This window comes from Lipophrys pholis (assembly GCF_963383615.2).
Source record: "Lipophrys pholis genome assembly, chromosome: 1".
NCBI classification, from domain to species: domain Eukaryota; kingdom Metazoa; phylum Chordata; class Actinopteri; order Blenniiformes; family Blenniidae; genus Lipophrys; species Lipophrys pholis.
Window position 1 is genome coordinate 38,612,729 of NC_137635.1, and position 23,474 is coordinate 38,636,202.

General features: G+C 43.9%; 1 protein-coding gene across 1 annotated transcript; it reads right to left on the bottom strand.

The window, feature by feature from the left end:
* Positions 1–1,128: 1,128 nt before the first annotated feature.
* pik3r2 (phosphoinositide-3-kinase, regulatory subunit 2 (beta)) lies at positions 1,129–23,193 on the bottom strand (the record flags this gene model as incomplete). The annotated part of the gene is made up of 15 exons (XM_080463943.1): positions 1,129–2,287; positions 2,970–3,140; positions 3,834–3,905; positions 4,000–4,176; positions 4,318–4,460; positions 4,683–4,802; positions 5,019–5,199; positions 5,289–5,387; positions 6,108–6,210; positions 6,291–6,376; positions 6,704–6,914; positions 7,929–8,078; positions 8,465–8,539; positions 11,450–11,542; positions 22,875–23,193. The coding sequence occupies 15 exons, from the start codon at positions 23,191–23,193 to the stop codon at positions 2,080–2,082; spliced, it is 2,208 nt and encodes a 735-aa protein (XP_080320069.1). The 3' UTR covers positions 1,129–2,079.
* Positions 23,194–23,474: the final 281 nt, after the last annotated feature.

Sequence of the window (23,474 nt, forward strand, 5' to 3'; positions counted from 1 at the left end):
GATCGTTAAAAAAAACTCTCCGATCGCCTGAAACTTACCATACAGCTGTTGTGCATAGCAAGAACACAAACGCACGCGCACACTATATCCACTACGAAAAGCACAATTTTTTAACCACTCGTTAAAAAAAAAAAAAAAAAACCCAAATGAAGGAATCCATGCACACGGTCCTGGATAATCTCTGGGCCCACAGAAGGCTGTGATGCATGGCAAAAGGACTCGCTCTTTCTTTTCCTCCTTTGCTACATGAAAAGACTTCCTTCATTTGGCTCACATTAGCCGGATAACGTTGCATCCTTAAACAGAGTCTAAAAAGCATCGCAAAAAACAAAACAAACAAAACAACGAAGAGACGCGGAGTCACCATGCGCTGACCGCGCGTGCGTCCGAAAATACACTGTACACGAGCTAAATACCTGCTCCCGTCCTGTTGTACATCAATGATCGACAACTCTGCGAGTTTGACGGCGGTGAGAAAAACAAAACAGTCGAGCGCAAGAAAAAAGGGGAAAGTACCGCGAGTCGAGCCGCGTCAACAAAACGCTTGCGAGGACACCGTGCCACAAAGAAACAGTCTAGTCTAGCAAGAGATGAAGCTAGTACAGTACCCAAGATACAATAATCACATAGGTGGATGCTCTGCGAGTGTCTTTAGCGTACAGAAAGAAGACACTGAAGAGGAGCACTAACAGTGCCGTAAGTCAATGGCTACAAGTGCTACAGTATTAAAGAGGAGGAAAGGAAGTGTGACACGAAGGAGACATCTGACGCAGGAGCTTTCCTGAAAAATCACGTGAAACTGCATTCATTATTGTACCTCTCCATCTAGAGTATTGTGACCGAAAAAACAAACAACACAAGCTATTCTATATTCACAATAAACCCAATGAGTACCATGCATTTTTATCCTGTTACACAGTATTTACTGTACGTTGTACCTCGTCAATGTAAAAAGGAGACCCACTGAGAGAAAGAGAGAAAGAGAGAGAGAGAGAAAGAGAGAGAGAAAAAGCAACAAGCCGAAGCAGCCGGGAATATAGATCATTTTGTAAAAAATATACCTATGTGTAGATATTTTTTAAAGCTGTAGCTTCGTCTGCGTCGACAGCCATTTATTCTTCGTTCTCTCCAACTCAACGTGCCCCTTTATTCTGAAAACACAGGCTTGTGGTCATTCAAAGCTATTACTATGGCACTTGAGCGAGCTTTAAACTGAATCCATCTTTTTGAAATGTAAAAAAGAAAAAAGAAAAAAGAAAAAATTGCCCCAAAATCATCAGCCCTCAAGTGTCCAGTGACTCCGCCCCCTCCCACCACACATACTCCTGGTTACTTGCTTTCTGGGCTGCGGTCGGGTGTGAGGCGAGCGGTCCAGTTGAGCCGAGCCGGTCCTTTCAGGGGAAGAAAGCTCAGGCTCGGGCTCTCGTCTATGGAGAGTTTGCAGGCAGTCTGGGGGATGACAGATTGGGCCTTTGTCTGCAGACATTTATCTTGCTTTCAAGGCAAAAAAAAAAAATAAATTCCCATCATCCCACCATCTGGTCTCTCCACCGTTTCTGCACAATCTTCAGGAAAAAAGAAATATCGGTGTGCTTTTGTTGTCGTCTTTCTTTAACACATTAGAGTCTGTTTCTAGTCTTTTCTGTACTAAAAAAAAGTGTTTTCTTGGGAATTTCTCACTTTTTTCCCCCATAACAGACACTGTACAGTCACGGCTGACTAATGCAAACTCTCCTCAGGTGAACCTCTCTGCATCCGCCAGGCGAACTGTACATGTGCTTCGTGATCAGTAGTCGTTGTGCTTGTTATGAAGCCATGCTGTGAGCTGGGGGGTGGGGGGATTCTTTGTTGGACTGGGGTCAGTGTGGGGGAATCAGCACCAGCCTCCACTCCCCTTGCCTCTAGTAAAATCAGGATTTTTTTTTTTACCCCCCTCAAATGCTGGCTGTCGAGTCTATTTTAACGAATAAGCATTGTTCAGAGGTTTGTTTCCCCCCCTCTCCCCTCCCCCCGAAATGCATATGAGTGAAAGTCTAGTTTCTCCGCGCTGGTTGTGTCCTACACTGCTGGTGGCTTAATTCATCTGGGGTGCTGGTTCTGGTTCTGTGAGCGGGCCAGGACCGGGTAGGCCAGGTTTACATTCAGCTGGTCGTTGTGTTGGACCAAGGAGACGTTCTTGTAGTGGAGAACCAGGTCTTTGAGGGAGGAGTAGAGGTTGTAGGGCTCGGCGAATCCATAGCCTGTGGCCGTCTTGTAGATGACGCAGTGCTTGGTGTCTCCCTCCACACTGGAAAATAACAAACAACAGCATTTATATCATCTCTGTGGGGTTTTAAAAGTTAAGTATTGTCTTCAATGTTTAGACAAACACTGAGCAAAGGATCCACTTCTATAGATTTTCAAGCATTTCAATACAAGAAGCCGTTGAACTGTTTGCTCGTGAATTCGGGGAACAAGTGTTGCTCTCCACTAAGAACGAGGCCTCGATTACACGACAACATTGTCAAGGGAAAACCCTGAATTTCTGGATGTCTTTTTACACGACGCACCTTGGAGCCTCTGAAAACGCAACTCTTAGGAAAAGCTCCAACTCCGTCTCCATGGAAACACAACTTTTTTGATACCCTGCTATTGGACATGCGCACACTGTCTGTACTAAACAGCTCTTCTGCACATGTGCAAGTAGAAAATAATATGAACAATGGCGGCCTCCACAGTGTCATGACTGCCAGTCGATATTCTCCCCAAACAGCACCCACTGGTGGCGGATCAGGAAAACGACATAATTTTCAGTGTTTCTGCCATTTCTGCGTAAATGCACATCCGTTTTCAAAGCGTTGCTGTATTAACACAAAACGTTTCTAAATTGAAATACAAAAACGATGCATTTTCACTTGAGAGTTGTTGTTTTTTTTTGTAATACAATACTTCTTACAATTTGTTTTCCAAAAATGGAGAAACAAACTCACACGACAGAGCAGGCGTAGGAGCCCTTCTGTGATTGGCTCTCTCGGATGAGAAAGGTGCCGTCACATTTGCCTCGCAGCATTTCCTCAGCCTGGGTGCGTTTGATGTCGCCCACGTACCAGGTACACTCGTCATGATGAGGCGAGCTCTCGTCCTCCTCCAGAGAGTAGGAGCTGGAGACAGAAATAACGCAGCACACAAACTCAACATCTCATATCTACTCCGGATATCTGCAACCTTAAGGACCAAAAGAGCTGTTGAGTTACCCACAGTTCACCAAATAACACCGTAACACATATTCAATGTTCAAAGATAAAGATAAATCTTATATGCAGTGTTTTTACAATACATCGAAAACTGTATTTTATGTTGCACTTTTGCTGATTTATCCTTTAACTATTTCTGCATTTTAACTTTTTTAGCCATTTTCTTTTAGTTTTGTCAAGCCTTTTAGCTGTTTTGTCGTTATTGCCGATTTGTTATTTTACACCCATTTGTAATATTTAAGCTATTTTAGTCATTTTAGCATTCAGCATTTAAAGCAACCAAATCTGTCCACAGTTTCTCTTTATTTGGATTCATTCATGGTTATTTAACTGTGGGACGGAGCTGTAAACTCAAGAACTATCACTTACAGCGAAAGGCACCAGTAAGGTGACACGTTAGTGATCAATATGACAAACGTGACATTTCAATAATAAAATGGTTGGAGTGAGTCCTGAGAAGAGGGCCCTCTGAAAGACAGTCTGTGGTATTACAAAATTGAAATACAAGATAAAAATGGTTATTCACAAGAGCCTTGTGTGGCTGAAGTTGTATGTAGTTGCATCACAGGTTTCTGAGACGTCACTTGATGTGAAACTTACTCATCAGCATCATTCTTGATGCCCAGCCATTCATTGATCTTCTTCTGCCTCGTCCCCTTCTGTGTCAACCATCTGAGGGGCAGGAACAGATTGGATGCAGCAGATATTTTGACTTCATGTACACACGATAACCTGCATCAAAGGATCTCAGTGTCCCCGTCCTTACATTAAATATTGGTCTCTGATCTTGCGAAGCTGCATGAGGTCCGGCTTGAGGCTGTTCATCTTTTTGTCGATCTCTCGGTTATCAGAGACCTGCTCCCTCAGGTCCTGCTCCAGCTTACGCTTGCTGTCATGGATTTCCTTCACACGAGACTTCAATCGCTCTGAATTGCTCTGGATCCTTAAATTTACACAATGCAAAGATACCACACAATTATAACATTTAAGAATGTATTCTTTGCATGTACATGCTTTGAATTAATATTTGGCTTTAATTAAGAATATAATCACATTCATGAGAATGCCGTGAACTTTAACATACTTTTGAACCTCCTTCTCATTGCCCTCGCGTTGGAATCGCTCCAGAGACTCTCTGCTGTATCGCTCCTGAGTCTCGCACTGCTCCTCGAAGATCTTGATGGTCTCATTGAAAGCTTCAATGGCCGTGCGCTTCATCTGCAGCTCCTGTGGAGAAGAGACGGGACGTTTTCATTCGATTCTAAAGCTGCACACAGCTCGCCCTGCTAGTGCAGTACCATGTGTATGGACTGCAATGCACTTGGACTCATCGTCAGTGTTCATATAACATATCAAACATTCACTTTACACACAGCTATAACATGAGGTTTATAGTTTTTGTGCAGATAAAACAGCTGAACTGATGATTGTGAGTCTGTGTATGTTGACCTGTGACGTCCGGGTGTACTCCTCGTAAAGAGAGTCGTATTCGCGGCTCTTCTCCTGATATTGTTCATGATAGATCTGCAGCTGCTCTCCCACCTCCTCGATGCTGTTCTCCTTCACCAGCTGAGCCACGCAAAACACAGATAACAAAAAGACTTCATTTTGGGAAGATAAATGGCTCAAGCAGCTCAAAACAGACTGATTTCACTCATTTGGATTCATTAAAAAAAAAGAAAAAAGAAAAAAAAGAACCATTAGCTTGATTTACTGGCTTGCAGAGGGACTTTGAATACTTTCATTTCAGCCAACGAGTGACTTGTAACCTGCACCACCACCAACCTGCTGGTACTTGGAAATGGGGTACAGGAGTTTAGTGTCCAGCTTGGCATTGTACTGAGCCAAGGACTCATGGCGGTAGTGGTTGATGAGCTCCACTACGGTCAGGAAGGTGAGGGGCTCGGAGAAGCCGTACAGCCCGTCTCTATGGTAAATCTTGATGAGCTTGCTGTTCCCGCCTTTCCTGCAGGGGGAGACAGAAGCCAGGTGGGTGTTACAGGGCTGCAGCTGCTAACACGTAGGCTTATCTGTTAGAGAAGCACATAGAATTACCTGAGGGTGAGCGTGTACTCGCCCTCCAGTTTACTCGAGGCATCTCGAACCAGAAAAGTGCCATCTGGAGTGTCTTTAAGCTTTTCGTTCACCTCCTCTCTGCAAATGCAGCAACATTTTTATATTAACAGTTGTGCTGATCAGCTCCAAAATAAAAGACATGGATGCAGCCGCTTGATGCACACCTTCTAAAGCCAGACATACACCACACCGGTTTAGGACTCTCAATCCTCTGAATGTAAAGCTAAAGCAAAAATTTAATGGACATAAGTCAAGTCACACACTGGCTGTACACACCCTCCTCTGAGGCAGATTTAAGTCTGTTTGTCACTTTGTATTTTGTCAGTGACCAAGGTGAAAAAAACAGAAGAAAGTGATTTATGTTCCACTGCAGCAAGAGTTTTGCTTTCAAAGCAGACGTGTTGTTTTCATCCTGAGTACCACCCCGTATGTAAAACTTTGAAAACAAAGAAAGAGGTTGTGATGTGAGAAGGTGAAACCGTTAAATAGGCACATCTTGTGTTGCCACAACTCAACCCATGTCGCCTTGATGTGTGGCTCTGCTGACTCAGTTCACCGCTTCATGCAGGCGCCGAGAGAAAACAGACTGTACACGAGCTGCACCACACACAACTGAAATATCAACCATTAATTGATCTTAATTGGTTGTCATGAGGCAGTTGGTCGGGAGCAGTAAATCGATCCTTGTACACTAAATGGCTAAAGATGCATGACCGAGCACAAATGAGTCCAATTAAGACTAAATCATGCAACTGAGGACCCAAAGCAGAGTCAAAACCAAGCAGTGTCATAGTTTACCTGGAAATGTCCCCCCAGTACCACTCAGCGTCATTCAGCAGGCTGCTGGTGTCCGTCATGGCTGATGGTGTCATTTTTGACTTGACTGGCTTCGCAGGGAGAACTGGAAGCAGACGGAGACGGTCGGTCATCATCAAAAACAATTCAGAAGGTCTGAGCAGGCTTAAAGACGAAATCACCAACCTGGAGGAGTGAGATCCTGATCACTATTTCTCTCTATCAGCAGCCGCTCCACCACCAAGGCAGGAATGTCCTCATCCAATGACAACCTGCAAAAAAATAAGCAATAAAATCTTGAACTATCAGTTCCAGAAAGTGTGGATGAGATGTGTGAAAGCATGCAGCATCGAAGCCCTATCATGAGAGCGAGTTTGTTAAAACATACATGATAAAGGCTGCAGAATCAGTCTGAACAAACTGCACTTTCTCATGTGTTTTTTATGGCTGATTTAGTAAAAAAAAAAAAAAAAAGGTATTAAATATAACTACTTGTATCTTTTTACAGTACAATATTGGTCAGACCCATGGTCTCAATTAATGAACCAAATATGCAATAACAACCATTTCCACTTCACCGTGAGTGTAAAAGAACTCACCATGTTTTGGAAGCCCCGGTCCGGATCAGCAGGGGGCCAAAGATCTTTCCAAGAGTGTGTGTGTCCAGGCCGTTGCCGGCCTGCGCCTGGATAACCTTGGCCAGGTGTATGAGGAGGTACTGAAGGGTGAGGCGGTGATGAAGGGGGACGGTAGTGGAGTTCTCAAGGACCAGGCTTACTTCTCTGTTATGGCTGCCAGCCACTGCACCGTCTGGAAAAGAGTGAGGAAAACCACCGTGATGACCGTCTGTTTGTGGAAAAAAGCAAACAAACACACCCTCTCTCTCCTCTCCTTCCCTCATTCACACCTGGTACAGACACACAACCCTTCAAGATTGTTATAATATTAGAGCATAGAGAAGAGTATAATAGCTGGAAACCGGTTACAACACCACCACCTGGTGGCGGGAGGTTTAACCACAACACGCACTACCGTCTGCTCTGCATCGTCGCCATGATTTCTGAAAGTTAATGAGAATCGCAAGGTTTCATGTCGCCGTGCTCAATCGCTTCTCTCAACCCGTCATTAATATTTAGGATTAAATCAATCCTGTGTGTGGAGGAGAATCGGTCTCAGTGTCTCCAACGCGCCTCGGGCGCCTCCGCCTCGTCACACTCCTCTCTCTCATCTCACTGCTGACACGGGGCTGAACTCAGTCAGCGCAAACTGAGTTCAGTTCTTGTGTAAAGACTTCAACCTAAATTACAGCCGTTGAAGCATTAAAACGTGGCTCTCTGTGCTTTAAAAACAATGTCAGCAGCACACAGCTCACTTCAGGATGTGTGCTGTTCTACAAAGCTGCACAGCCATTTTGGCAACGCAGCGTAAAATCTCCATCTTAAGAAGTTTTGTGTAGCTATAAACTCCGACTTCATTCATTAAACAGATATGTGATTGGAAGCAATCCACAGTTTGAGGCATCGCTGGGTTTCAGTTCATGCTAAAAACATCAACTTGCACAGACTTGAATCTCTTTTGAGATGCATAATTCATCACAGCCGTCACACAGACTGCAAAATGTTCACACTCACGAGGAGTCTACTTCAAAGAGGTTACGGGCTCTGCTGATGCTTTTCATACAGTGCTGCGATAGCGGAGAGCCTGAGGCAGACAGATGAACCCGTCTACCAGTAACAATCTTCCGCGGTGAAAAGATCCAGAAAACATGAACGCTGCTCGTCATTCAGGAGACGACGGGACCGTTCCATGAGAGAGTTTACCAACCTGCTGACTGCTGCAGGATCTGCTGCTGCATGACAGCAGTCTGCAGGTGAGGGTAGATGCAGGCAGGGATAACAGGCGAGGGGAGGTCTCTCAGGTAGTGCAGGACACTCTCCGACAAGTGGCACACGTCCGTCTGGGCCAATTCACCCTCTGCACCACGACGACAGGAGGATACAGAAACAAGCAGGGAAAAGAGATTTACTCTCATTCGTGCAGGTTTCCTCTGGCAGAGTCGTACAGCAAAAAGACTTTATATAAAACAAGAAGAATTCAATTTAAAAGTCTAATTTGGGAAGATTTATTTTAGAAATAGAAATTCCACCATCATGGATGACTCTATTAGTCGTCTTCTGCAGCATCAGTATTGAGAATCATTTGAAGAGGTCATCATCATCAGGTCATTTGAAGGGTGTAAAGAGTTAAAACAAATATTGATGTTCAATTGTAGGGACTAAAAAGTAAAAATTCACCATAGAAATAAATACACAAGTACAGATATCTGAAAACTCTACCATGGTGCAATAACCTGGACTCACCGGAGCTCAGGCTGTACACCGGACTGTCTGAACCGGAGGAGCTGGCTGTCCTGTACAATGTCTTACAGTCCAAACCTGGAAGAGAAGACAATTTTTTTTTTTTTTTTATAAAAACAAGAAAAATTGTAAAGAAAAAAAACTAAAACTCTTTTCAACCAATAATTTATAGCTGCTTATACAATCTGGCAGGTCCTGTCCAGGTGTAGTCAGCTGGGATCTTTTGAGTTTTACACCTGTTTAGTATGGCAGTGGACATTAGCTGTATGGACGGTCCTGCATCATGAGCTCCTCGGACTCGGAGACAACAGTAATACGGATGAACTGCCAGACACCGAGAGATCAAATGATCCCAGAAATAGCAGCAGATTATCCAGCCACAAAATCAAAAGTGAAACCAGCAATGAGAGGGTTAAATGATAAACGAGAACCAGACTTCAGCCGGGAGTTCAACCTTAAGAGATGGATGGATGCATGGTTGCTTGGCCTGGACAAAACAATTTATTGTCCTTCAACAAAATGATCCAAAGAGGGGAGGTAGAATAAAAATATGAGCTCAATGCAGTTTATTAGCTGCTGGGTGATTGAGGCGTGTAAGAATGTGTGTGAGAAAGCAGATTTTCTGAGTGAAATATTGAGTGAAAATGTTTGAGTGAAATACTGAGTGAGCTTCGCATTGTTTTCATTCCAGCCTCACATGCATCGACTGAGACGAGGCAATCAGTCAGCTGGGAGGGAACCCATCCTTCAAAACTTAAAAGGCAACAATCACAAGGGCGAAGCCAAGAAATGTTCCCATTTTGTTTGTTCCTGACTCGGTAGAAAGTATGCGCTTCATCTGGTGACTGGAAAACACAGCACATGGCAAAGAAACTAAAAACCTCCTTCTCTTTTCAGGAGATGAGTTTGTAACATGCATCATAACTAAAAAAAAAAGGTTTATTTTTTTTTGAGGAAGCACCGATCAAAACGTTGTACAGTTTGTTAAAGAATAACCTCAATCATACAATTCCTTATTTCACAGATTTAAAGAAATAATATAAAAAATCTTCAGAAATGCCGAGTCTAGACTGTTTGTATTTCTAGAGACGAGCCAGTCTGTCAGGCAGTTGTGAAAAACGCAGCGTGCAGCGTGTCTGTCCAACAATATTCCTGCGACATTACAATATTTGCAGCCAGAGACAGACCTCCTGCCGCCCTGCCAGCAGACCGCAATATTCAAATACTGGCTCGATGACAAGAAATGGTGGGAGTCGCCGTCAGAGAGGTAACTTGTACACAGGAAATAACGTTCTTAATACTTTCTATTATAACTTGTTTCATGAAAGTCTTTTCCAGCAATAATTATCTCCAAGTGAGCTGCGTATGACTATTTAGTAATACTAAGTTTAGATTTTGACTCGTGGTCGGGTTATATACTATCCAAGGACAGATGTACTTCCCTTCCACTTTCAAGGTTTCAATGAAGCACAACTGCTATTAAACATATCACTTTTTTGGCGTTTCAGTTTTAAAAGAAACCAAAAAAAACATGACAAGTAAGATTAGTAAAGCTCACAAATGTATCTTCAATACCGGCAGGCTCTCAGATAATAGCCAGATGTGTACTCAGGTCAGAAATGTAAGACGGTCACTGTGCATTATGGGAACACATGATCGCTTTATTCAGTGTTCAGGTAAACGGGGCAATTTGATCTCTCAATCAGAAACAATTCAGTTTCTAATTTAGCTATTGTTAAAAAGTTCATCTTCAGAATGGGACTTTTTAACAATTTCAGTTTTGAATAAAGTTAAGGTTGAAAAATCAGCAATGATGATAAAAAGGAATAGTTAAACACATGAAATAGCAGAGAGCTTGAGAGCTTGAGAGAAATGATTTGTTATTTTTAATGAAATGTTGGAGTTCATAGAGTGAGTTTTATTTCAATAAATGAGAGTTGGCAGCTCTTTTGTACTTTAAAACATAATTATTTAATGTGTTTTGTTGGTTCTGCTGGTAAATGTCACTGCCTGTGCACAGGCCAACATTTATTTAATAAAAAACTTTTGCAAAAAAAAAATAATGATAAAAATCTTCCTAATTTTCACACATCATTCTGAATTTCAAGAGCCAAAATGCCAAATGTTTATTAGTTCATGCTCTGTTATTTATGAACTCATTATCTTAAAACAACAAAAGGCTTTTTTTTTTAGGCTGTCTGTGTTCGGAAAAATTGTTTCTACATATTCAAAATAAATTAAATAATTAATTAAATAGCTGTTGAAGATTCTACAAAAGGAGATGACAATGGAGAATCTTTAGTTTTGACATTTCTTTAACTCAGACATGCCCCATAATCCATTTCTTATATTCATCAGAAGTAATTCTCAATAAACTCTATTTCTGCATATTCCCAATTTTATTCCCCGTGAATTTATCGCCATTACTTCACACTGCATCACAAGAGCCGAACATCAATGGCGCCTTTTGTAGTGGAGTATTTTACAGAGGAAATGAGCCACAGAGAATGAGACTGTATTGTGTTGAATGACCGTGCAAAAAAAATCAACTCAAGGAAAGAAAAAAAAAAAAAAAACATAAAAAAAAACCAACACATAAAATGTAGATTGGTGTGAATGAAAGACGGTGAAATGGACGACCGAGGAGAAAAACTGTGAATGGAGCCCCACTGGGCTCTATTTGTTGATAACATGGTGTGAATCGAACCCACTGTGCGGCGCTCTCAGCGAGGGCTGCTTGGGCTTCACTTCACTTTTATTGATACAACACAATCGTCTCGGGGCACGTAACACCGGGACAAAAAGCCGGGCAATCAATGCAGAAAATGTACGCTCACCGAGGAGGCGCGGCGAGCGTGTGAGAGCACGTCTCCGCGCAGGAGACGGCGAGAGGGAGACGGTCGCATGTCGACGGACAGACGTGCAAACGCGCGAGAGAGAATAGACAGATGAAAGCGCCGGCTGGCAGATACGTGCGTACGTATGTACCTCTCTTCTCTATGGCTTGGATGAGGCTGACGAGGGCCGGGGGAGCCGTCTCCGGCGGCGTGAACTGCTCGCTCAGGTCCGGCACAGGAGCAGCTGAAACAACAAGGAGAAGCTCGGTTACGCTGCCGCGCCGACAAGCCCGCCGCTAACTAGGAGCAGTAGGAGATCTAGAGCGTGGATAATGTCGAGAGCACGGATCAGATCTGCAGGGAGCACGGTGAAGTTCAGTGCACATTTTCAAGTTTTGGGAAATATTTCATGAGCGCACCCAGTTTGCAGAAGCAGTGGCGAGTTTCTTTTCTTTCTTTTCTTACAAGAGTGGACGATGAATGTAAAATGCACCAACATGTGGACAAAAACAGAGAAAAAAAAAAAAGTAAAGTGGTGTTTCTACCTTTACTTTATGCACTCTTTGGTTCCATCTTTGACATCTACATAAGCACTGATGCAGTCAGGTTCTAAATGTGATGAGATACAAGAGGGTAAAACTACAACGAGCCGCTGAACGTGCAAAATAAAAAGCCATTATTCAAGTATGGAAATTAAAAAAAGGCCTCAAACAGAAGAGGGACCAGAGATGGTGAGAAAACCTATCTACTTTACAACTCCCCATAGTCTAAATCAAATCTCTTTTCAGTTGGGGAGAAAGAGAAAAGGAGAAAGCAAGATTAAAAAAAAAAGAAGAAAAAAAAGAGGGATCCCATTTCTCCCCCCCCCCCCCCCTTTTTTTTCTTTTCTCCCTTTTTGCTTTCTCTCCTCCCCACCGCTTCGCTCCGTCCTGCTCGGTGTTTCGCCTTAGCTCTTTGCGTGAGTGGAGCACAATAAAGGATTTAATCAAAACTCCTGAACAAGCAAAAGCCCTGTGGCGGCGTGCCAGGCCCCGGCCCGGCGAGGACAGGCAGCCATCGCCTCCCGCTCGGCCCCCAGAACGGGGCAGCGAGCTGGGGTAGGGGTAGGGGTAGGGGTAGGTGTAGGGGGGGGGGGGTAACACTAGGAGTAGGAAGGGCCTGGCCTGGCCAGGGCTTGGCATAGGCTCCTGTTCCTGGCACGACTCGGCTAAACCACTGCTGATTATTAATTTGGGGAGTTCAGACAAGTAACGCCGCGTCAGCACATTCCTCTCCCTCTCTGGACTTTTCTCTCTCGTGTTTCTTCTTTCAGGCCCCTTTAGGCCTCTTTTATTTCACTTTTTATTTGATTTCTCTCTCCCCCCCCCTCCTCCTTTCTTTGTGCCTTTTTCTCCCTCTCCCTCTCCCTCTCTGTCTCCATGTCTGCTGGATAAATGTGGAAACTTTGCCTGGGAGTGTCTCCAGCGTTCGCCCGGGCAGACGGACACATTCGGGCCTCTGCCACTTCTTTATCCTCGTTGGCCATTTTGGCTGGCAGGCCCGCACGCTTCTCAGCACCCTATCTGTTTCTTCAGGTGGGCACTTCAGATTTGACATACATGCTTGCACTAAATATAAACCCAAACTAAACTTGAAGGGGAGTTTTCAGATCTGGATCCAAGATCTGAAAAAGCAAAAAAAAAAATAAAGAAAGAAAAAATAAAGAAAAGAAAAAAAAGAACCCTGCTTCGGGACAGATTGTGCTCGTGATTAAATGAAACAAGTGCTGGTGCCGAGTGTTGGGGCGGAAATCGGATGCAAACAGCCCTCTCTTGTGTTTCCTCCCTGACCCGGGGCCTCACTTTCTAATTGTGAGGAACACACAGAATGTGCCACATCTTACAGAAAGTCTTAAAGAACAAGTTTGTAAAAAGTGATGAACGCATACAAACTAGAGCTGAGCAAGTCGACGTGCTATTTTTCTCTGGAAAGCAATAACTGACTTAATGCCAACAAAATGAATAGTACCTGTTTGGGGATTGGTGCCACGTCTCAACCAATAACAGCATTTTGGAGGCGGGTCTAAAGGGGCAAGTTGCCTGCAGTGCACGTCGTTAGTTACATGTGGGATAAAGTTTCTGATCAACACATTGATGAAACAGGTCCGAAGCTGATCAAATCGACAGTCGTGGAGACCTTTTGTCTTTAGGTCTCACTTACATACAATAAATAAAGTGCCGTGCCCATCCTGAAGCACAAATGTTCACTTTACCCCCCAAAAAACTAAATTAACTGAAAATAACCCCTTATCACCCTCCAGATGATGATGATGCAATAATTTAGTTCTTAGTGCACATTTATAACTGCAGGATGAATTCCACACAGTCCAAAAGAAAATCATCATGTTGAGATAAGCACAATGATGAAAGCATGACTGTGAAACACAATCCTGGATCTTCAGTTTAATCATTTGAAACTGAGCTCATTTGTTCGGATTCTTCTCAGAAATCCTCTATCCTTATAGTTTAACAATATATGAAGCCTTTCGTTTATTGTGGAATTTGTGTGTATGGCATAAAGTCAAATATGGGCACCTTAGTTGAAGAAAATAATGTTACCTGCATTATTGTAATTGGTAATCAATTTACTTGGTGGTTGTTTTCGGAGCGTCTAATACCCGCCACACAATGTGCGACTTTGGGCCGCCGCAGACGAAAGACAACCGTTTGTGAACCAAACACAACCTGCGATGAAATTCCGACAGTGTCAGATATTCGGGGTGACGGTGATGCTGCTGCGACCTGCGTCAGCTAACTAACCAATAGAAATGCAGCATGAAATGACGTAGTGATCAGCGGGATGCTTTGTGGCTTTTGTGGCAATGTGTGATGGAGATGAGACCTTTTTTCTGAATTTCTCTACAAACACATAAATGCCACAAGGGGGAGGGCTCCGTTCATGTTTCGCCAGTTTCTTTTTTCGGGAATAGATGTTGCACACTTTTCATGCCGAGTCACGTACGTCGTGTGTCGTGTGAGTCAGCTTGCGCTTTCATCGCTCACACAGCAAACCTCATGTCGTGCCCAAGGTTTATTAGATTCATGTTGGACACTGTCGCCGGCTTAATAATTGGCTTTAACGTTGTTGTAGCAGATTTGTGTAACACCATTTCACATGATCAGTGCATGATTTCATGCTGCCTGTGGCTGACTTCTTCTGTAAAGAGTTCAAATGAGCAAAAGCAGGTAAACTGTATCCGAACCCTTTCAGGTCACAAGGCTCCTGAAACGTAGCTGGTGGGAAATGACTGGTTGACTAATTACAGATTTTGTTTTCAAGAGAAATAAAACCTGGTAAAATGAAATTGGTTGGTGATAACTACTGATGCTGCAAAATGTAAATGGTGTTTCTTTTAGAGAGCAGAATGCATCAATTATTCAGCTGGAGCAAAAAGCCACTCTAATGGGACTTAAACAGAGTTCAGCTCCGGTCAGCTCCAGGCATACAGAGAAATCTAAACAAACGGAGAAAAAGATACCACTATAAGCTATGAAACCACATATTAATATATTCCAAGAAATAACTAACTAATCACACTTTATTAATCCCCTTGGGGAAATTCTTGGGCTCAGGGGTCTTGCTCAGGGACCCACGGTTGTGGCCTGTCCGCTGTGGGGATTAAACCTGAACTCCTGATCCCAGACCCGCCTCTCCAGGCCACCACTGCCCTGGAAGAAGTGCAATTTTGTAAGAAGACAAACTTGTTTTTTCTTGCTCGTGCACTTGAAGCCGTGGAGTGGTCTCTGGGTTTTGGAAAAAACGGACCGAGAGATAAACAACTGTATCGAGAGAACCGCTACTTTAGCACTTTCGCTCCTTGTGAGACAGATTTATTACGACCCGGCGCGACCTGAGCTGTGGTGCATTTCAGGGCTCCACAGTCTGACGTATGGACGCATTCACTGCACATTATTTTCACAAACAAGACCTCCTGGGCAGTGCTTCTGTCTACAGTGAAACGGTCAGGAAGTCTGAAGGGAGACGTCACGGAAAAACCTGAATCTTCGGATCAATGTTGCAGAAACTGTGTCGCTTCGTCCGAGGCGAGAGGCAGACTGTCAAGAAGTAGAGGAGATGAAGCTATGCAAAGCAAAATATTTGCTCTATCTCCTCTATCGGCGAGCTTACGTAATGTGGAGCTGGCTCTGCTGCATTCCCCCCAGAAACTGAAGCTCCTGCGTGCAGAGATACAGCACTAATTCATGCACAGATCAAACCTCTGCAGATTCCTCGCTACAACCACAACACGGTGCTCATTTCATTTCAAACGGGGAAAAAAACAAAAAACAGAACCGTAACCTAATCGTTCCCGCTGAGGGAAAATATTTTCATTCTTCTTCGACAAAACATGATTTGATTCAAGCATCAAAGGCGGCGAAGTAGGTGAGGAGACACAGCTTGAATGTCAAGAACATCAAATTGATCGGATTTTAAATGCAGGATGATTCACTTTGAATAAGAATGGAAGAAGGAGACAGTTTACTTAGTATATAGTTTATGTCATCTGGTAAATAATGGAAAGCCAGACAGCGTAACATCATTTATTTGATGTTTTTTTTTTTTTTGGTTTGGTCTGCAGCTTTTTTCCCTTAGCCGCGCTACAAATATTTAAGCTGAAGGGAGAAATGTGCAGACCAGTGAAGGAGCCGTCTTTCTAGTCTACATAGGACCTGCAATAATAAGTGGATTGCTTTGTTAAAATCTATTAGTGAATATGATGTAGGAGATTTCACCTCAGGTGTTTGAGCTCAATGTCTTCAAGATCATTTGAAAACAAAAAACATTTTATTCTATTCGGACAACACGGATCTCTCAGTAGCCCTGCAGACAAGAAATAATGGACGTGTCTCGGTGTCGTTGAGACTTTTCACGTCCTTTCCAACACGTTGGCCATGTCTGACTAAAGTTAGCAGCATTGTTTTCATACTGCTGAAGAGAAATGCAAGGTTCACTCAAAATTTGAGTCACACAGTTGCTGTGAGTGTCATGACTGGACACAACACAACACATCACAATAGATTTGATCATTACTTTCGCCAAGGACGTGATAAAATCATCGCAGTATTTTTGTCGGTTAGCAAGATTACGTCAAGACTACTGCACAGATTTTGTCAGAATTTTAACCACATATAGATATTAGGCAAGAGAGGACTCCATTAAATGTTGGAGGTGTCCAGGTCAACCTATGGTGGACGTCAGAAATCTCTGATTGCTCCTTTTTAATCAATAAGTTCATGGTCAACAACTTGATGTCACTGGCTCTTCCACCTATTCCAGTCCTAAATTGGCTGCTTCGATCACATTCTGAGCAAAGCAATGTTGAGAAATAGATTGAAGTCTTATCAAGCTGAAAACAAACTCAAAAGAGAATTTAGAATGACGAAAAAGCATCGCATTTTTCCAGAGCTTTACAGGAAAGCAAACAGACTTTGGGAGACGTAATGACACGAAACTCAGTTTGTCACGGTCAGAAGTGAAGCGTCACAATTCGGATTGCAATAAAATTTGACAGGAACCGACACTTTTCTGTTTCGGTGTAATTAAGCATCTCAAAACGGCGTTTCTTTTCCAGTTTCCACTATCTGTGGAGGCACCGACTCCACCTCAATGAGTTTGCCAACATCAATAAATGCAACGGCCCAAATAAACACTCGTGCTGCCCGACTAAAATGTTTCCATTTCCACTAAAATGTTCCTGCTTGTGATTGCCATTATTTCGCCGGATGAAAGCCCAATCTCTGGGTTTCGTTAAATACTTAAAGCGACATTGAAAACGAATCTGCTTGATCAACAAACGAGGATAAATATCCGCCGAGCACTTTGAGCCACGCTCGCGGCTCCATGAATGTGTTTCTTGTGCGTCGTGGTGACAAGGCCAGTTGGTGTCTGGCTCACAGCTGATGTGTAACAGGGTGCCTGTTAGCCGGTCGGGTTTCACTGCTGCATGTCTTCACTGCATCCCAACTATGCAGACAGGCGATGCATTATGAGCGGGCACACCGTCCACTCCTCTGTCACAACATGCTTCAGATCGCTGCACGTGGACGGCCGAGCCGCCGCGAACACGTCGAGCACAGGTGATCTCTGCACACGGTGCCACGGCTGGTTTCGCAGGCCTCCGGGCGACCGCTGGATACAGTAAACTCACCGAGACACGTCTCGCACAATGTGCCGACAGGGTTTGTGACTGCATGGTAGTTTACAGTAAATACTGAATGCAGTCAAGCTCCAGGAGAAATCTAGACTCGTCTCCTCGGTGGACCATAGATCAGCACTTTTCAACACGTGGGGCCCACATGGCAGGGGGATGCCTTTTCCAAGCAGGATTTGTTCTACACATATATGGTTCAACTTCTGCATGAAGGCCCTTCATCCAATAAGGATATTTTCTATGCGGGAACCAAATCAACATATTTATGAATGCATTTTATATTTTTATGAGAAAATTATTCCAGTATGTTCATAACGTTTAGGACTGCAGCCCAGTTTTGTATTGTTTTTGATGAGCGACTTCACAGGGACTTTTAATATTACGCAACAAAATTTACTTTTGGGCACGAAGTCTTATTATCGTTCCCTTTTGCAAATCACTACTTCCTGCAATCTTGCGAGGAGCAGATGTCGACAGTCGCAGACCGAGGCAGTTTTTTATCTTCTTTGAGCAGCTTCTGCAGCCACAACAGTACACGCAGCCAAATCGAACGGTTGAAGTCTCACAACTCGTCAAGGTCAGTACGAATCAAGTCGCTTAAAAGTGCTGCCTCTTCTATTTTTTCATTTCAATTACTATTAGTGAAAAGCGAGACAGACAAATATGAGCAACAAAACAGTCGATAATCTAATTCGACATCCTGACAGTGAACACTGAATGTATTTACGCCCTCTCTCTGCTGTAATAGACAGAGATCATTTTATTCTTTCACTGCATCTTTTAGTGCGCTGGCTCAAAAAATAAAAGCTCCCAAAAAATGTAATGTTCGATAGCTGTGCAAACTCTAACATGCAAAACTTCCTAAAGTGCATCAAAATGTTTTACCAGCCGGTTAAGAAACCAAATCCAGCTGGTTACTATATCTGCTGTTGGGAAGGGTGGCCTTGGCATACACTCTCACCCTTGTCTCCTTCCCTTTGCAGCCTCTCCATAACATTCCGCATTCTCTACTGTCCCGGCCCCCCCTCTTCCCGCCCTCCTCCCGCCCTCCTCCCACCCTCCTCCACGGGTTCTTTGAAAGTGCTTTCCTGGTAAGGCGCAGGGAGAGTGCACGGAGGCCTCTCCTTTCTGAGAACTGGCTTCGCTAACATGGTTTATAGCTGCCCAGAGACAGTATCAGACGTGTATGTGAATCAGGGAGAGAAGCTTTCGGAGAGGGAGGGCGGTGGGGAGAGAGAAGGGAGGGGGGATGCCGGGAGGGGTGAGAGAAGGAGGACGAAGGGAGGAGTTTGCAAAAATGCCAAGCCATGGTTCACTTCAGCAGGCAGTTAAAGTGAGGCCAGGGAGAGGAGAGCAAGAAATGAGGGGGGGGAGAGACGACTCCCTGGTTTTCCAGACTTATTTCTACTGCAACTAAAAACATGTTTTGTATCCATAGCAGAACATTCAAAACTATTCAAGCATAAATGTGCATTTGCATCTAATACTCGGTGTTATGCAGCTACTTTCAGAATGTTGCACAAAACCGAGTTGAAGATTTCATGCAGAATCACTTTGTGCCTTCGATTTCAAAGAAACACAAGAATAGAAATGCATCCAAGTGCAGCAAAGCACATTTGCCAAATGCGTGCCAGTAAAACTTGAGCTTCATTGTGGCCTCTGTTGGACTAAATATTTACACTAAATAAGACAGCATCTGCAAACCCACAATCCTACCTTTGCTGTGTCATTCTGGAAAGCACAGAGCTAAAAGAAATTTGAATGTTTTTTCCAACCAAAAATCTGCCTTTTGCATTTCGCTCACTACTGCTTAAAAACAAAGGTTCAGCCAGGCTGCAGTCACCTGACTACGCCAATGCAAACCAGAAACCACCTTCCTCTCATCCGAGTAACAGAATCAGAGAATCCTCAGCAACAGCAAGGCGTCTGCAGCATTATACCTGGCTAATACTCTCATTTGTGCAAGTATTTTCATGAGAAAGATGCCGGACTGACAAATGTGGTCAAGCAGCAGAAAAAAAAGTGTCAAAAAGACATCCGAGTTGTTGCTGAAGCAGATCACTCATATGAGTGATTTTGGCTTAAAGAATCGACAGTTCAGCAGAAGTTATCTGGTAACTCATTGTGTAGAGGCAAATTTAAAGGTTATTGGAGGCCAAACCTTTCACTCAGGCTTTAAACTATCATGTATGTTATACGGATACACCGATCCACATTTTTTCACTTATCCAATACCTGAATTTGGATATCTGCTGAAACCGATACTTAATATTGATATTATCATTATTGTTGATTTTATTTGAGGCTGTACTAAACTCCTCTCTACAGGCAAGTATGAAATGTACGAATGTATGCATGTATTCTCTCCAAAGGCAACTTGAGGTTAGTATATGGTCAGGAAAGGAAGCAGTACAAACTATTTTTGTTCAATTTGGAGAATGTGGGGGGTCTGCGTGATGTCATCGTCTCATAATAAACTTGTATCTTTAAAACCTCAGAATCACTTTATTAATCCCTGGGAAGATTATTTAGCAACGCAGCACAAACAATTGGGAGTATTTTCACCGAGTAGGGGGCAGCTTCACAGAGGTCTGAATCGCCTGCTTCAGCATGGAGGAGCTGCTTTTCATTGTTTTGATGCCGCTGTCAGCGCTGTTCTCCTCGGCGAGCTGGCGTTTCAAAACGGTGACGCCTGGCTGCAGAGAGGCCGCCTCGCTGCACAACGGCTTTGCAAACATTGCACGTTTCTGTGTTGCTTTGCAGTGTTTTGAGCGTAAAATACGTCAAGTGGACACGTCGTCATGAAAAGTTGGCTAGCCTCACTGCTGCTACGCTCGCCTGTTTGCTGGCTGCAAACTGTGGAATGGATTTCCTAACTCATTATTCCGCGTCTCATTGAGACCCGCCTCCGTTCAGGAAATCCAGTCCACATTTTGCAGCCAGTGAGCAGAGCGGCCGGCAGAGAATCTCTTGTGGAGTCATTTCAGCAGACAGTAAAGCACAGACGTGGCTCACGGATCGGAAATCTCAGCAGGTTGGATCGGAATTTTCCGATCTATGAATTATGTTGGTATCGGAACCCGATACTGATACTGGATCGGATCAGTCCCATCCCTAGTATGTTAATGAACAGTGCAACATTGCCTGTGGAAATAATGGACACTGGGATCCATGTAGTGGACTTGGTCAACATTTGGCAGCACCGGGTTGTAGCCTGAAAGATTGATGCCAAACATTACGATCTCTGTAAATATTTAGTGAGCCACAGTCACAATAGCTCTATTCACACCAGGATCAGGCTCTCTGCTGCTTCACGGGGGAAACAACGATGATATTTGTAAAGTTGGGACATGACCATTTCTAATCTACAATGTGCTGCTGGTGCTAAGCCAAGGTGTCCTCCCCTCTCCCAGCGCAGAGACGCCTCCCCTCTCCCCGCTCAGAAACGCCTCCCCTCTACCAGGGCTTGGCTCGGTTCCTGTGCCCCTGTCTCCCCAAATCACAGACACAAATGCCTCCTGCCCAACTGGTTTGTCTCACTGTCCATCAAACCGCAAGGACACTGTTGTTCTCCTCACCTGCCGGACAACGCTTTTATATTATCACAGTTTCTTCAGTTTTCAGAATGATATCTGCAATTGATTGGAAATTCTGGATCTTTTTTTTTGTTTGTTTTGTTCCACTGCTGAGGTATTTCACCTTCAAGGAAAAAAAAGACAGAGGAATGAAACTCGACCGTTGAATCTGAATGAGACTCAATGTACATTGTTGTTCATGCTGAATAGCCAAGTTGCCAAATCAGAGGTAATTCAGAGTTCATGCCCTGCATACTGGTACTTAGTCCGTCTTTCATCAGAAAATTTAAAAAAATTAAATGTGAAAGGGAAGGGAGAAGAAAAGGGCTTTTGACAGAAGAGATGTGCGGTTTAATGTGCAGGTCGATATAAAAACGTTTATTTATCTTTTTTGGCCGTGCGCACATTTCTTACTGGCATTGCGTACAAGGAAGCAATAAATTAACCAGCAGAAGCCAAAAGTAAAAGGAGTGCAAACGAGGAGAGAATGATGGAAATCTTGGGAGAGTGGAGGAGCTTTGGTAGCAAATCAAAGTTTTACCTCAAACTGAGCTGCGCAAAGGTAGAGCTGCCCGAGCCAAGTGTGTGTTTGAGTTGGACGTGGCTGCAGCTGAAAGCAGACTCTCAACGTTGTGAATAAATATCAGTATAAATATCAGTGCTTAAATAAAAGTGGTGGGAGTGGACTGTGGCAGCACAGAGCACTTATCTGAGTGAGCTGTGATGTTTTAGTTCAAGTGATTTCATCTGCACAAAACACAAACACTCCTACAAAAACATCCTTCTTCCTCAAAACTGCTTGTGGACTCAGCTTTATCCTTCACTTGTACTTGAATCTCTACACATTTGTAATTTTAGTTGATTGTAATTGATTTCTATAAGTGATGAGCACATAAATAGAATAAACTGGTCTTTTTAGAAGAAGCCCCTGCATGCACTCGGCTTGAGTGATGTGGCCTCACCTTACCCGAACATGGGTAGGAAATGAGGGCGATTCAGACTCGATATAGATATGCAAGTAATGAGAACTGTAGCAGTATAAAATTTATCGAAGACGAAATGACTCGTGAGTAAAAAGATGGATGGCATTTTTGTCCAGATAAGGCCAGACACAGCCGGGATCCCAGAGACTCTCATTAAAGCCGAATGTGGAGGGGCCCACACAGATGGACCGGATCAATGTCAGACCTGGAGAGTCCAGCAAGAAGATGGATTAGCCCTTTATTATTCAGCATGGAGTTTGGTTGGCTGTGCCTCCAAAGAGGTGGAGATTATAACGCGTTTCAAGTATAGATTTAGGGATCAGATAAGGGGAGAGCATTTACCTAAACGAAGGTAGACGATGGTGAAACTTCGGCTACACAGACTAACTACCAATAACAGCTGGCATTTCTGCAGCTGTTCACCGTCTGGTCCTCGAGATGAAAATGTGCCAGGAAAACAAAGCAACAAAGATTGAGAAAGATTCTGAACATTTTAAACAAACCGTATAGATTACCATGACCTCCCTGCATAACAGCCACTTTCTGAATGGATTATTTCCACACATTTGGTCATTACTGACTAAATGAAATCAGCTGCAGGTTATTGAGGGTTATTTCCAACGAAATAGAAAAAAACGAATGACCCTGTAACTGTCAGGATAAAATGTGCACATGTTAAACGTCTTAATAAAAGACTATATTGAAGCATTTGTTCAAACTTCATTTGTAATCTGGCAACTGACTCCCGAGTGTTTTTCAGTCTGGACGTGATACGATGAAAAGGCTTTAGAGAAATGAAGCTACTCAACAAATTAGAGAAGCCCTTACCTTGTGGGCACTCTGGTGTGGGAGCTGCAGGAAGTGGTCTCTGTGACCGAGGTTGACTTGAAGGGAGCGCCATCTTGATGGGTCCCACGTACTCGACATACGTTCCCGGAAAGTCGCCCCTCTGCTTGGTGCGCTCGTTGTACCCGAGGAGCCAGCCCAGGCGCTCAGGTTGCACCTCGCAGCCCTCCTGGTAGTGCTCCGTGGACACCAGCGACGCCTTGCTGACTGTGAGCAGGTCTCCGAGCTGCAGGTCCAAGTCCTCCTCCTGGTCCTTGGTGAACGCAAAGAGGGCACGGTACTGAAAGCCTTCCGCCGCCATTTTGATTCAGAGTCAAAAATTAAAATGGCCACCCAACAGAGGATTAGATGATGCAGCTCGAGTCCGACTGCAACAACAGAATTCGGCAATACAAAAATAAAAAAATAAAAATCCTCCTCAGAAATCAAAACTGGTTGTCGAGTCACTGAAATCTGGTGTTGGTACAGTGGCTTAGCGGGTCGGGGGGGAAGGGGGGAGGGGAGTGGGGAGTGGGGGTGGGGGGGGGGGGGTGGGGGGGGAGGGAGGAGGAGGAAAAATCACCCGAAGCTTAGAAGCATTTT